The 14,180-nt window shown below is 38.9% G+C and overlaps 1 protein-coding gene across 3 annotated transcripts in view; it reads right to left on the minus strand.

Annotated features, from left to right (window-relative positions):
- Positions 1-542: 542 nt before the first annotated feature.
- The window catches only part of LOC133650717 (roundabout homolog 2-like), a 240,172-nt gene continuing 226,534 nt past the window's right edge, over positions 543-14,180 (minus strand). For all 3 annotated transcript variants that reach the window (XM_062048300.1, XM_062048299.1, XM_062048301.1), the window contains exons 23-27: positions 11,872-12,065; positions 11,638-11,730; positions 10,610-10,777; positions 8,325-8,443; positions 543-1,224 (exon numbers count right to left, since the gene is read on the minus strand). In XM_062048300.1, the coding sequence (XP_061904284.1) occupies positions 1,213-1,224; positions 8,325-8,443; positions 10,610-10,777; positions 11,638-11,730; positions 11,872-12,065 (586 nt within the window). In that variant the 3' untranslated portion in view covers positions 543-1,212. The remainder of the gene's footprint in view (positions 1,225-8,324; positions 8,444-10,609; positions 10,778-11,637; positions 11,731-11,871; positions 12,066-14,180) is intronic.

Consider the following 14,180-nt stretch of genomic DNA (forward strand, 5'->3'; position numbering starts at 1 on the left):
CATTTCTCTTGACGCTTATTGTTGGATTAGCAGTAATAATGTCAGACTTACGTGGAAGACATTACACAGGCTGTAGAAAGTCATGTTGTGTAATAAATGTTTCTGTGAACATATTTGCCACTTGCTGACCCAAGCCGGTTTATGAAGGACAACACAATCAGAGGGTAGGCTCGCCTCCAGCAGCCTCCTCTCAGGTTTCTGCCCTGTAGGCTACTTGGTGAGGAAATGTGCACATTCAGCGAGTTTTACTTAAAACAATGTTAAAAAAAATGTTGTAATTGTGCAGAAAATACATTTTCATGATGAGGCAGAGCTTCACCTGAGCGCACATGACTGCGGGGAGAAATCACAGTGTCATGATTCCTTTGGCACAACATGCAGGGCTGATGGTGTCCGTGGGTCTTATTGAGGCGTGTCCCCCCCATCTGAGAACATCCTGCTTTTGGGGCCTACGGTACTCAACCCGACTCCTTCCCACAGAGGTAAGAAGTTCAATGTCTGTAAGACCGAAAGCTGTGAGAGCACCTAAAGGCAAACATCAGCAAATGTATTTTATTGTACATTAACAAAACAACAAGAGTACAAAAGTCAGTCAACAGACACTTTTTTTGTTCTTTTCGGAATTCTTATATTCTGTATTTATAAATCCCACAACTGCAGCAAACCGTCCCTCAGACGAACACAAGGGCAGAAGAAGGCGCGGGATTACATTCAAACTTGCAAAAAGTCTGTCTGCTGGCACGCAGGATCCTTCTGTTGCACAAAAACCAAGAAAAACCAAGAAACATTCGATTGGACTGCAGGAGTCCCGCTGTTTTCTTCCTGCACCTTTTGGCCTTTCCTTGTGCTTATTTGCTGTTTTGGCTTCACAACAAGAGTGCAGCAGTAGTTAATGTCTTTCCACAAAATGTATTCTTGGCACATTCAGAGGAGTTGGGCTTTTTGAACAACAGACTATTTTGTATTTTTTTTTGTACTGGTAATCTCTTGCCTGTATCCAGAGCCCACGAAAGCTGAGTACAGACACAGGTATTTACAAACCAAGCGACCAGGGCAGCACATAAATAATCATAGTAATACCAAAAGCATGATGAAGAGTCTTGTTTTTTCACAGCATCATGACATGAGTGTCATGTAGGTCACCGTGTCCCCAGTTGAAAGGTGGTGAATGATGGCGGCATCAAAGGTTAACTTCCAGCCTCTCAGACAAACTTATCTCATTTCCTGCAAAAAAGACCACAAAAAACAGAATTTAACAGTTTTATCAGGAATTTCATTACGAGAAACACACTTTTTACACATACTGATGGGTCAAACCATACTGACGCACTTAGTGAGAGGCACAATGAGTTTTTTTAGGAAAAAAAACACATGAACAATAAAGTTTATCAGGGTGTGCTTTTTTGGGGGCTCACGACTACTTAATGATGTCGGAGGAGTGTGGTGCCGCGCTTGACATTGTTATTCATCGAGAAACATCCATCTAAATGGAATTTAAAGAAAGGACAAATTCCAAAGTGTGGGATCATTTTGATCTTAAGAGCACCAAATTAGGGAAGTGTTCCTCTTTTTAAATGTAAACTTTTTGGCTTACTGACCAGCAATGTTCCCTCTAATTGTTCTTGTGTCTGAGCAAACACAAAAACTCCCTGAGCATTCAGTGGAGCACACGTGAGCAACATCACACGTGGCAATACCAGCAGCACACCTGTCTCAAACCAATCTTTTATAATAACACTCAAATGAGAGGAGTCATTTTCATGAGATTATTTTGTAATATTAGGGATTTGGCCCACTTGTAATGAAAATAAAAGAAATCTTGTTTTTCATTAGCTATGGATTAGTATTGTACAATATGTCTGGGTGGGGGTCCTGCTTTGGAAATCATTTGTACCCCTTTCAGAGATCACATTTAGTTCCCCTTAAACATCCTCATGTTGCACAATGAAATGTAAGCGTAGGATGAAGTGTGCATTCCTGTAACTTTCTCTAGTAACAGCATTCCATGATTAATATCAATAAATTACCGTAATTTCCGGACTATAAGCCGCTACTTTTTCCCCTCGTTCTGGTCCCTGCGGCTTATACAAGGGTGCGGCTTATTTACGGCCTGTTCTTCTCCGACACCGACGAAGAGGATTTCGGTGGTTTTAGTACGCAGGAGGAAGACGATGACACAATGATTAAAGACTGACTTTTCATATACCGGTAGGCTGGTTATTTTGATAACGTACAGGCGAGCACTTTGTATTACTTTGCACCGTTGTATTATTTGTACTCTGCACGAATGCTGTTCGCCATGTCAAAGATGTGAAAGTTTGATTGAATGATTGAAAGATTTATTTTTAATAAATGGGACGCTTTGCATTCCCAAACAGTCATCTCTGTCCCGACAATCCCCTCCGGGGTAGCAGGAACCCCTATATACTACGGTAATTACACATCAAAACCCTGCGGCTTATAGTCGGGTGCGGCTTATATATGGAGCAATCTGTATTTTCCCCTAAATTTAGCTGGTGCGGCTTATAGTCAGGTGCGGCTTATAGTCCGGAAATTACGGTAACAATAATGACAGTAGAACAAGCACACGGGTGACTGAGGAGTCATAGTGTAACTTTGTGTGGTGTTTGAGTTTTCTGACTTTTTGTGTGGCCATAAACGCACCAGTGGCTTAGTTTCTATGCGTGTTGGTGACAGAGTACAAGTTGGTTTTGGCCTGGTTTGTACGGCAGAAAATTACTAGTTTTTCGAGATAGAAGTTTTTTACTCATGTTTTTGGTGTGGTTATGGCCGAATATAAACAGTTTTGCTCAATAAAGTGATCGATGTAATTCCTGTCCTCAAAGTATCTCGATAGACGTAACGATAATTGAACGGTGTTCAATTGAACGGTGTTGACGAACACCGTTAGGACTGCTTGTTGTCACTGTCACTCAGAGTTGCATTGCAAAATTATACAGAATAAATGTGTTTATTTTGTTTAGAATTCAGATGGGATTTGATTTGGTGCGCGGCATATATTTGCTGTGCGCAAAAGGACGCTTGAGCAGTGCGCAATTGCGCAGGCGCGCACCTTAGAGGGAACGTTGCTGACCAGAGTTGCATGTTTGAAATTCCTTTCTGCACAGCTATTATGAACAAGTACCAGTGCAGTGTCAATACAGCCAGTGAGTGTGCCACACAATCCCTATTCATCATTACCCCCACCCCCTTTTAAATAGTCAGACTGACTCCAGAGTCAGTCTGATTATTCCAATTAATCATCAATAAATGGTGAGCCAATCAATAACATCAGTTATCTGACAAGTCTACTTATACAGTTGATCTTCATATTGATTAATGATCAATCAAAACATGAAGTTTGGTGAAAACCACGTTTTAGATCACAATGCTGCAAACATCCTATAACTTCCAGACAAACGCACGGACTTAAGGACAGTAACACCTCCCCGCCTCTGGGTCAAAGGTCCAAATAAAGAAGTCTGTAACCCAACAGGAAGATGAGGGAAACCTAATCCAGACTTCCTGTGGAAACTTTACTGCAATGAAAGCTTTCATGTTCCCAGCAAGAGGCAGGAAGGGTCAGTTTAAGGGGTGAAGTGTCTTGATCCACAGGGGCAATGACTTGAGACACAGCAGGCATAGAAGGAGCTCTGTCTCTACGTGTGTGTGTGTGTGAGAGAGAGTGTGTGTGTTTGAGTGTGTGCGTGCGTGTGTGTGGTAAGGCAAGTTGCTTTGCTACACTCCCATGTCGGATGAGTGTTGGTGTCAGGGGGCTGAGGGGTTGGTGGGGGGGGTTGTCATCTGACAGGTCATCTTGTTGTTCCTTCATACACATTTTATTGTCATAGTGCATACAACAAAACAGTAACGCCGCTCAACAAACAACAAATTTGCATAATGCCCAATTTTTTGGGGCTGCAAAATCCGCTGGATTCATGTTCATTTGTAGTTAGAAAAGTAATAGAGTTGTTACATTTATTTTCGGCTTTTTGATTATTTCCCCAGTGGAATAATTATCCAACGTCCATTTTTAATGATTTGAAAAAACAAAAAATAGACGCAGAAATGTAAATTTATCTGGGATTTTTTCCTCATCCACACAGTAGAGGTGGGCGATACTGGGAATTTTGGTATCGAGTTAATACCAAATAAATACAGCGTTAGTACCGCCAATACTGACCGCGAAAGTCATAAGTAGGAATGTGCCGATCAGTATTGGATGATTTTTTTAATGTCAATCACAAACGTTGATCCTCTCATCCGCTCCCCCAAACTAATAACAATCACCTCCATTAAGGAGAATTTCTTTGTATCCCATGTATTAACTTAATACAACAATCTAAAACAATGTGATAGTAAAAACATTCAAGATAATTCCCTTATCACGTTCACGTGTTACCATATCTGAGTTACTGTGTAGAAATATGGGGAAATAATTACAAAAGTACACTTCATTCATTAACGGTGTTACAAAAAAGATCAGTTAGAATAATACATAATGTTGGATATAGAGAACATACAAACCCTTTATTTATTGAATCAAAGATACTGAAATTCCACGACATAGTGAATTTGCAAACAGCTAAAATTATACACAAAGCAAACTATAACCTGCTACCCAAGAATATACAACAATTCTTCTCAAAAAAAAGAGGAGAAATATAATCTTAGAGAAAAATGTAATTTAAAACATTTGTACGCACGTACAACACTTAAGACCTTCAGTATATCAGTATGTGGAATTCAATTATGGAATGGATTAAGCAAAGCAATCAAACAATGTACTAATATGATCCACTTCAAGAAACTCTTCAAACTTAAAGTGTTTACAAAGTACAAAGAAGAAGAACCATGATAAACATTCTCAATTTATTTAATTAATCCATTCTTTCACTCTCAAAATAATCTTACTTATCTCATCATATGAAAGGTAACTTACTTCACCAATTATTATTTATGTATTTATTTTTATTGTGATTACTTATGGAGTACATTGTGAATAAATTGAGAACAGGAAGTGAACAAAAAAGTTTAGCAACTGTTATGTAAAAGAAAAGGGGTAGGATTAAATAAGCTCTGCTTCTTCCTACTCCTTTTCGAACATGTTGAAAAGAGAAACTGGAAATTGTGATGTATCATGTTGTATGCTTGCATGTTCGAAATAAACTCAAACTCAAACTACTACACACACAAAAAAAACCCTAATACAGATTAACAAGAAAAGTCACAAGAATACAAACATTAAAATGTAAACAAAACAACTAAATTGCTGGTCGTTTTGGAGAAAAACTGCAACAAAAGCTTTGTCCCATTATGCTAGTATCGATCCAATACCTATACCCACCTTATTATCGACACTATCGATATTTCGATCCATACCTCCAGCACTAGTACAGAGGGTCACTATGATTCTAACAAGTCCAAATATAGCAGGAGAGCTAAGTATTAGTACCGGCAGAATAGAAGATATGAATAGTCTTCAACTTTTACAGTTGAATTATTTCAAAACAGAATCAGAATGTAAAAAAATACAGAAAAAAGGTGATACGTTAATTTGTATTTGATTGTGGAAAATAGGTGAAGCTTTCTGACCCCCACCGACCGGTTTATGTGTCCATGAAACACACACATTAGTCCTGTGCCTTTAAGAAAGTATTTATAACCTCAACTCATGATGTGGATACAAACCTCTGCCATTCAAACCTCTCCACCACCATGGGCCAAGACCAAAGAAATGTCCAAACAACCTGACAGACAAAATTGTAGACCCACACAACAAGAAGCTTGTTGAGAAAGAGCCCACTATTAATATTCATGAATCATATATGGAAGAAATCCAAGATAACAGTCAATGTTTTTTGCTCTATGGATGATTGGACCCAGAATTCCTCATCCAGTTAAAGTAGCAGTAGAGTGGAAAAACAAGTTGTCTCTATATAGAAACTATTATCAAATATATATGATTAATGACACCTAAAGACTTCCAAAGTTTGCAAGTAAGTAGATATGATCAAAATAGTATTCATCTCACAGAGATTCACGAGTCATTTTGAGAGATAATGAGCTAGCCAGACACGTGATGTAAAAGTAGGGACCGCAGATCCCTTCCCCACCAACAACAATGCAAATCATGCAGACTTTGTGGGAGCCTACAACGACTACTTTGGGAAAAATTATGATCCATAAATTGACAGTATATTGTTGATCCTGAATACAAGGAGGCAGAGCTACAAGTTTTAGAAGCTCTGCTAAACAGATCCAGCTTTAATGAAACACTAAGCATCATGTAGCAGTATTGTTATGTGCTAAACAAGAAATACAAACTGCAAACACAATAAAACGATCGCATAGTGTACAATCTCTGCTCTTACTTCGATGACGACTGATAGGATGTCCATATCATCCTGTTTAGATGAATAATTAATTGTAATCCACACGACGAAGGGTTAAAAAACACTGACACTATCTTCGGTTGTAGTGTGTTTGTCTGTAAATCAGGGTACAAACTGGATGTCACGGGTGAACAACTTCTACATTCATGGCGAAATCCTCCTTTTATCCAAATGAGAGGCATGATTTATAAACTGGAATTATTTTGACGAGCCGCGATGCGATGCAGCAGTAGCGGAAACGGCAGAAACAAGACATCGCCGGCTCAATGCTGCGTGCTACATAAGCTTCTTCTTCGTTGCTGTTTGCATTAATATATGTTGCATTACTGCCATCTTCAGTTTCATTTTATAATTACATCAAAATATCTCCTTGAGTCCAGTGCTGCATAAACTATAGTTAGCTCTTGGTTATTAATGCTAAGAATACTTGGTCTGCGTTCGTGCTTGTAATAACAACATTGCTAATATTTGGTTAATATTTAGGTCACTATATGTTTAAAGAGTATTAGTTGCGGGTTTTGGAATGATTATTTAGAGAGTTTTGTGGGCAAAATAGAGAGCCCCCACAGACTCCATTGTTAGATGACTTTGTATGTATTTTTTTAATTACGACTTAGAAAAAAAGGTAAAACATATGTGTTCATGTCTTATATGGAGTTTGTGAATGATAAACAGCAAATCTCTTTCGAATTTCTAATTTCCCATATGACTGATCTGCTACTATGGTCAGAGTGCAGAAGTGTTACTACAGTGACATCAATCTCTGGAATTAGTCTAAGACAGTGGTCCCCAACCACCGATAGCCGCACAAAAAATAAAAAATAATAATACACATTTTTTTATTTTTATTTTTTAAAAATTAAATCAACATAAAAAACACAATATATACATTATATATCAATATAGATAAATACAGTCTGCAGGGATACAGTCCGTAAGCACACATGATTGTATTTCTTTATGACAAAAAAAACAAAAACAAAAATACCATATTTGTAACAGTGTTAAAGTTGTTTATACAGACACCCTCAGTGTGACCTGTATGGCTGTTGACCAAGTATGCATTGCATTAATTCGTGATGAGAACAGCCGGTAGATATTATGTGACTCGGACGGGACGCACGCAAAGGAAATGCCTTTAGGTTTATTGGCACTCTGTACCTCTCCCTACGTCCGTGTACACAGAGGCGTTTTAAAACGTCATACATTTTACTTTTAGAAACCGATACCGATAATTATGAAACCGATACCGATAATTTCCGATATTACCTTTTAAAGCATTTATCGGCCGATATTATCGGACATCCCTAGATACAATGAAAACACAATTAAGCATATAAAGTCAACTTATTTTCCACTCTACTGGTACTTTAAAGATGTCAAGAAAAACATTCGTAACACCATTTTTTGTGTGATGTTGTCACAAGAAGGTTTAGGTCGGGACTTTGGGAAGAACATTCAAGAAGATGGCCTGTTTTATCCTTTTCTAAACAATATGAGTATGCAAACATCGGATCACAAATGAGTACGCAAAAGTACACGAAGCTGGACATGCCAGGTCCCAAAAGGAGAATGCAGCAGCGCTTTCCATTCAGTGGGCACAGCTTGCAGTACCATTAAAGACGTGGGCTTGTGTGAGCGAGCCTGCAGGAGGTCCATTTCAAAGCATCACTCCCGTCGTGAAGCATTCTCCCGGGAGCACACAGACACACATTATTGTTTCTTACTGTGCACCCTCCCCTGACTAGATGGTCAAAATAGATAAGATGTACTGCTAAAGCCTGAGAGCGTGTTACTGTAAGGAATGGAGTAGCCAACCATTTGATGCACTTGTATTAAAAGATGCTAGACGATGTGTGATTCATGGCGTGTATGACTACTTGGATGCTTCACTTCCTAAAACCATCGTAATCATGTCTGGCATCCTACCTCGCTATACTTCCTGGCGGCGTTGACTCCTCGGGAGCCCGTGGAGCCTCGGGATGAGGAGCTTCCTGTGGTCGAACAGTTAGTGGACATCTGATTCCTGGAAAGGTAGGGATGTGCAGCTGTAAAATACAAGGGAGACATCATGTGATTACCGTAATTTCCGGACTATAAGCCGCTACTTTTTCCCCTCGTTCTGGTCCCTGCGGCTTATACAAGGGTGCGGCTTATATACGGCCTGTTCTTCTCTGACACCGACAAAGAGGATTTCGGTGGTTTTAGTACGCAGGAGGAAGACGATGACACAATGATTAAAGACTGACTTTTCATATACCGGTAGGCTGGTTATTTTGATAACGTACAGGCGAGCACTTTGTATTACTTTGCACCGTTGTATTATTTGTACTCTGCACGAATGCTGTTCGCCATGTCAAAGATGTGAAAGTTTGATTGAATGATTGAAAGATTTATTGTTAATAAATGGGACGCTTTGTGTTCCCAAACAGTCATCTCTGTCCCGACAATCCCCTCCGTGGTAGCAGGAACCCCGATATACTACGGTAATTACACATCAAAACCCTGCGGCTTAAAGTCGGGTGCGGCTTATATATGGAGCAATCTGTATTTTCCCCTAAATTTAGCTGGTGCGGCTTATAGTCAGGTGCGGCTTATAGTCCGGAAATTACGGTAATATTGTCAATGCTGTAGATATACAGTACACTGAGGCGAAATTACACTAACATACAGTACAGAAAATAAGCTCTGCTTCTCCCTACTCCTTTTTGAACATCTTTCAATGTTCTTAACTACAAGTTAAAGGCACACTAATTATTTACCAGATTCACTATCTATTTTGACATGACCATCCTTCACATCTTTCTTTCATTGCCAGTCACCACTGATCTAAAAGTGTGTACAGTCAAACATCGAGTTTTGCTGAAAAATGTCCGCAAATATTTCGCCCAAAATCATTCGGGTGAATCGAGTGCCCCAAAAAACAATTCCATTGTTAGTGGCTGAGACATTGTACTTATTTTATTGTAAAATAAAGTTGCGAGTGCCAGCGCTTTGATAAAGATGGTGAGAAACACATTGGTCTAGTCTTCAATAAAATTTAAATTGATATTAAATGTTCATGTATTTATTTCAATTGCAATTTTTTTGGGTGTCTGAAATGGATTATTACAATTTTCATTATTTCTTATGGGAAACATTGCTTCTTTTTGAAGCGAATTACAGGGATTCTCTGAATTTTATTACTTTTTTTGTCAATAAAATGTTCCATAAAATGCAAATGTGTTTTTGTTTTGTATGTTTCACATGTTTCTTTATGAACCTCAAATATCCATCCATCCATTTTCTACCACTTATTCCCTTCGGGGTGGCGGGGGGCGCTGGAGCCTATCTCAACTACAATCGGGCAGAAGGCGGGGTACACCCTGGACAAGTCGCCACCTCATCGCACGGCCAACACAGATAGACAGACAACATTCACACTCACATTCACACACTAGGGCCAATTTAGTGTTGCCAATCAACCTATCCCCAGGTGCATGTCTTTGGAGGTGGGAGGAAGCCGGAGTACCCGGAGGGAACCCACGCAGTCACGGGGAGGACATGCAAACTCCACACAGAAAGATCCCGAGGCCGGGATTGAACTCACGACTACTCAGGACCTTCGTATTGTGAGGCAGACGCACTAACCCCTCTGCCACCCTGCTGCCCCAACCTGAAATATATTTAATAAATTAAAATGTTCCTCATAATATTGCAACTTATTTCTCTTAATATACTAACTTTACTCATAAAATTATTGCTCTTTCTTCCACTATTTCTTAATTTTCTTGTTTGATTTTACCTTTAGAATATGCAAACGGACTGTATTTAACGAAGGATTTTCATAGTCGAATCAGACTCCTCCCAAGTGAATCGTCAACTATTCTCAGACACTCATAATGGGAACCAATAAAAAACAAAATGCGTTGCAAACGGCCCTCATTCCGCAATTGTCTTACACATAGCAGCCATTGAATGTATGCTGATTGTCTATGCACACCATAAGAAAACATTTTAGTCACCCAAAAATATCCTTATATAGACATTATATTTTGCTGCATGAACAATGTTACAAGCCTTCTAAAGGACTGATATGGTGTCAGTGCTGAGTTGTGTCATTTTATAGGACTTTGCCTCCCTTCTCAACACACACCAAACGTCCACAATACATCAGGCTATGCACAAGGAAATCACCAAAAACACGGTGATGCAGCAAAATATGACGGTCTTACTCTCAGCATGTCTTTGTCCAGAGCCTTTGCGCTGGTGGCTGACGCTGCTGTATTCGCTCCTCTCCAGGGAGGACAAGGAGCCATTTGTCATTTTACAGGCCTCCATGCATCTCCGTGAGCCCTGCAACCTGTCCTCCTCTGGGGGCGGCTCTGGTGGTGGAGGCAGGTCTGTAAACAGAATCATGTGTAGTTGTTCAGAGTTCACAATGTGCAGCAATTATGATAACGAATTCCATGCGTCTGTTGTTCTCGGAACAAAACATTAGGGGACCCAAGAGTCAAATTAAAGTCTTAATGATCTCCAGAAAATAAGAATACTTTGAAAACAACCGAAAATGATGACATTTGTCAAGTTAACTTTAATTATGACAGAATTACACGAAGGAACACAAAATGCCTACACATAACAGTAGGAAGTAGGAAGATGCAAAGCAATTGTCTCTTAAAATTTTATTTCAAAACATTTAATTACCTTTTAAATTGTTTATTTCCACAGCAATTGTTTCATAAACATAAAACTTAGGCCTCAGTGTTGACCCCTGATGTGCACCACAGACAACGTAAGTGTGATAAATTCTCTCATTTTTACGGCTTTCTGGATATCAAGAAGCTTTTTCACCCAGTTTCATAAGCAATCCTCCAATGTTATATAGTTCTAATTTATTGATCAATATTCTGATACATTTTAAATTACTGCAGTTTTTAAATTGTTGATTGTTTACAGTCTTATAAAATTGGCACAACTTAATCTTATTTTTATTTTGTCTGGAAAATTACCAGATTGAGATGATCAATTAATTGCTGGACTATGTTGAAATCTTTTTAATAAGGTTTTCAATCATTTCAATTTCAATTGCATCCCAGCCAGTATCAGATTGGGACACAAAATCAGAATGGATCGGAGGCCAAGAAGTCGGATTGGGAATAGATGCCAAAAATGTTGATCGGACACCCCTAATTGCAATAAATAAATATGTTTGAACGGTTGTTCAATGGCTCACCAACAAAATATCTATAAAAACACTCACCTCCTTGTATTTCTCTCCTGTATGCTTTTTTTTTCACTCGAACTTTTTGGTTGGAAGGAGACCATGTATCTGCTGGGGATGGGTGACTGTGCACTGAGTTATAAAAAAGTGGGGGAACAAAAATAAAACCACCATTAGAAAATGTATACTTCTGAATTACATATTAAAATAAAAAACATTTGAATTTGTGTTTGCTTGAATGCTTTATTTGCTCATCTCCAGCCATAAATTTACCGGGTGTAGTTGAGATGACGTCGTCTTCATTCGGAGACACACCCTGGCTATGTTGGCAGTGCTGGGCAGGACTTCGGCATTGCGGCGGGCAAACATCTGATGAGCCGAGATGTTGTTGGCTTGAAGAGTTGGATTGCGTGAGTGGTGGACTTGGTGCCCGGGGAACTGGCACTGGACCACATGGTAACCTTCTGCTGTAAGGAGAGAAGGCAACACAGGAACAGAATCTTAGACTATTTTATTGCTAGGTTTTTGGTGGAATGTACAGTGAAACAGCTTGCGAAAAACTACCATCTGCAGAGGTAATAAACATTAGGTTGGGTAGGCGCTTTTAACATGGCATGGAACATGGCGGAAGAACGATCCTGAACTTGAGCAAGGGGTTGTTGGAACTTCTGCATACTACATACAATATATATATATATATAATATATATGTGAGCATGCACTGCATATATTTTCACGGTGCTAACTATTTTATCTGTATTGTATGTATTAAGTGTATTGCTATTATTGTTGGCATTTTATAGCTTGGCCAGGGACTATATTTAAACTACTTTTACTGCTATACTTTTATAGTTTAAAATTAGCTCCATGTCTAACACTGACACATTTACAAAAATGTTCATGAATATGTGCTGTCCTTGTTTTAAATAAATACATAAAATAACAAATTGAGGAGGAATGCTTACTTGTGATAAAGTCAATAACATGATCATTCCTATAAAATGGTCTGCGTATGAACTACAAACCCCGTTTCCATATGAGTTGGGAAATTGTGTTGGATGTAAATATAAACGGAATACAATGATTTGCAAATCATTTTCAACGCATATTCAGTTGAATATGCTACAAAGACAACATATTTGATGTTCAAACTGATAGACATTTTTAGAATTTGATGCCAGCAACACGTGACAAAGAAGTTGGGAAAGGTGGCAATAAACACTGATAAAGTTGAGGAATGCTTATCAAACACTTATTTGGAACATCCCACAGGTGTGCAGGCTGATTGGGAACAGGTGGGTGCCATGATTGGGTATAAAAACAGCTTCCCAAAAAATGCTCAGTCTTTCACAAGAAAGGATGGGGCAAGGTACACCCCTTTGTCCACAACTGCGTGAGCAAATAGTCAAACAGTTTAAGAACAACGTTTCTCAAAGTGCAATTGCAAGAAATTTAGGGATTTCAACATCTATGGTCCATAATATCATCAAAAGGTTCAGAGAATCTGGAGAAATTACTCCACGTAAGCGGCGTGGCCGGAAACCAACATTGAATGACCGTGACCTTCGATCCCTCAGGCGGCACTGTATCAAAAACCGACATCAATCTCTAAAGGATATCACCACATGGGCTCAGGAACACTTCAGAAAACCACTGTCACTAAATACAGTTTGTCGTTACATCTGTAAGTGCAAGTTAAAGCTCTACTATGCAAAGCGAAAGCCATTTATCAACAACATCCAGAAGCGCCGCCGGCTTCTCTGGGCCCGAGATCATCTAAGATAGACTCATAAAAAGTGGAAAAGTGTTCTATGATCTGACGAGTCCACATTTCAAATTGTTTTTGGAAATATTCGACATCGTGTCTCCCATCGAAAATGTGTGGCGCATTATGAAGCGTAAAATACGACAGCAGAGACCCCGGACTGTTGAACGACTGAAGCTTTACCTTAAACAAGAATGGGAAAGAATTCCACTTTCAAAGTTTCAACAATTAGTTTCCTCAGTTCCCAATCGTTTATTGAGTGTTGTTAAAAGAAAAGGTGATGTAACACAGTGGTGAACATGCCCTTTCCCAACTACTTTGGCACGTGTTGCAGCCATGAAATTCTAAGTTAATTATTATTTGCAAAAAAAAAATAAAGTTTATGAGTTTGAACATCAAATATCTTGTCTTTGTAGTGCATTCAATTGAATATGGGTTGAAAAGGATTTGCAAATCATTGTATTCCGTTTATATTTACATCTAACACAATTTCCCAACTCATATGGAAACGGGGTTTGTACATTTGATACTTTTTTTTCCCAAAAATATCAAAAGCAGATACAATCAGATACATCACGTCAACACACCACAAGCCTTTGCGATGCTTTGTTTTGAACAGACCCTAAACAGAATGTTAATGGGAGAGCGCCTCCTCAATTCCTTGAATTGAATTGAATGTAATGTATTTTTGTGCTTAAGGAAATTCATGGGAGAGAGATGCCAATATATTTTTATCAGAGGCCAGGAATCAGTTTGCGGCAAAATGTTGTACTAAGCACCTGTCATTCATTAGTTGACATGTTACATGTGGTTATTCA

Source organism: Entelurus aequoreus, linkage group LG05 (assembly GCF_033978785.1).
Source record: "Entelurus aequoreus isolate RoL-2023_Sb linkage group LG05, RoL_Eaeq_v1.1, whole genome shotgun sequence".
NCBI classification, from domain to species: Eukaryota; Metazoa; Chordata; class Actinopteri; order Syngnathiformes; family Syngnathidae; genus Entelurus; species Entelurus aequoreus.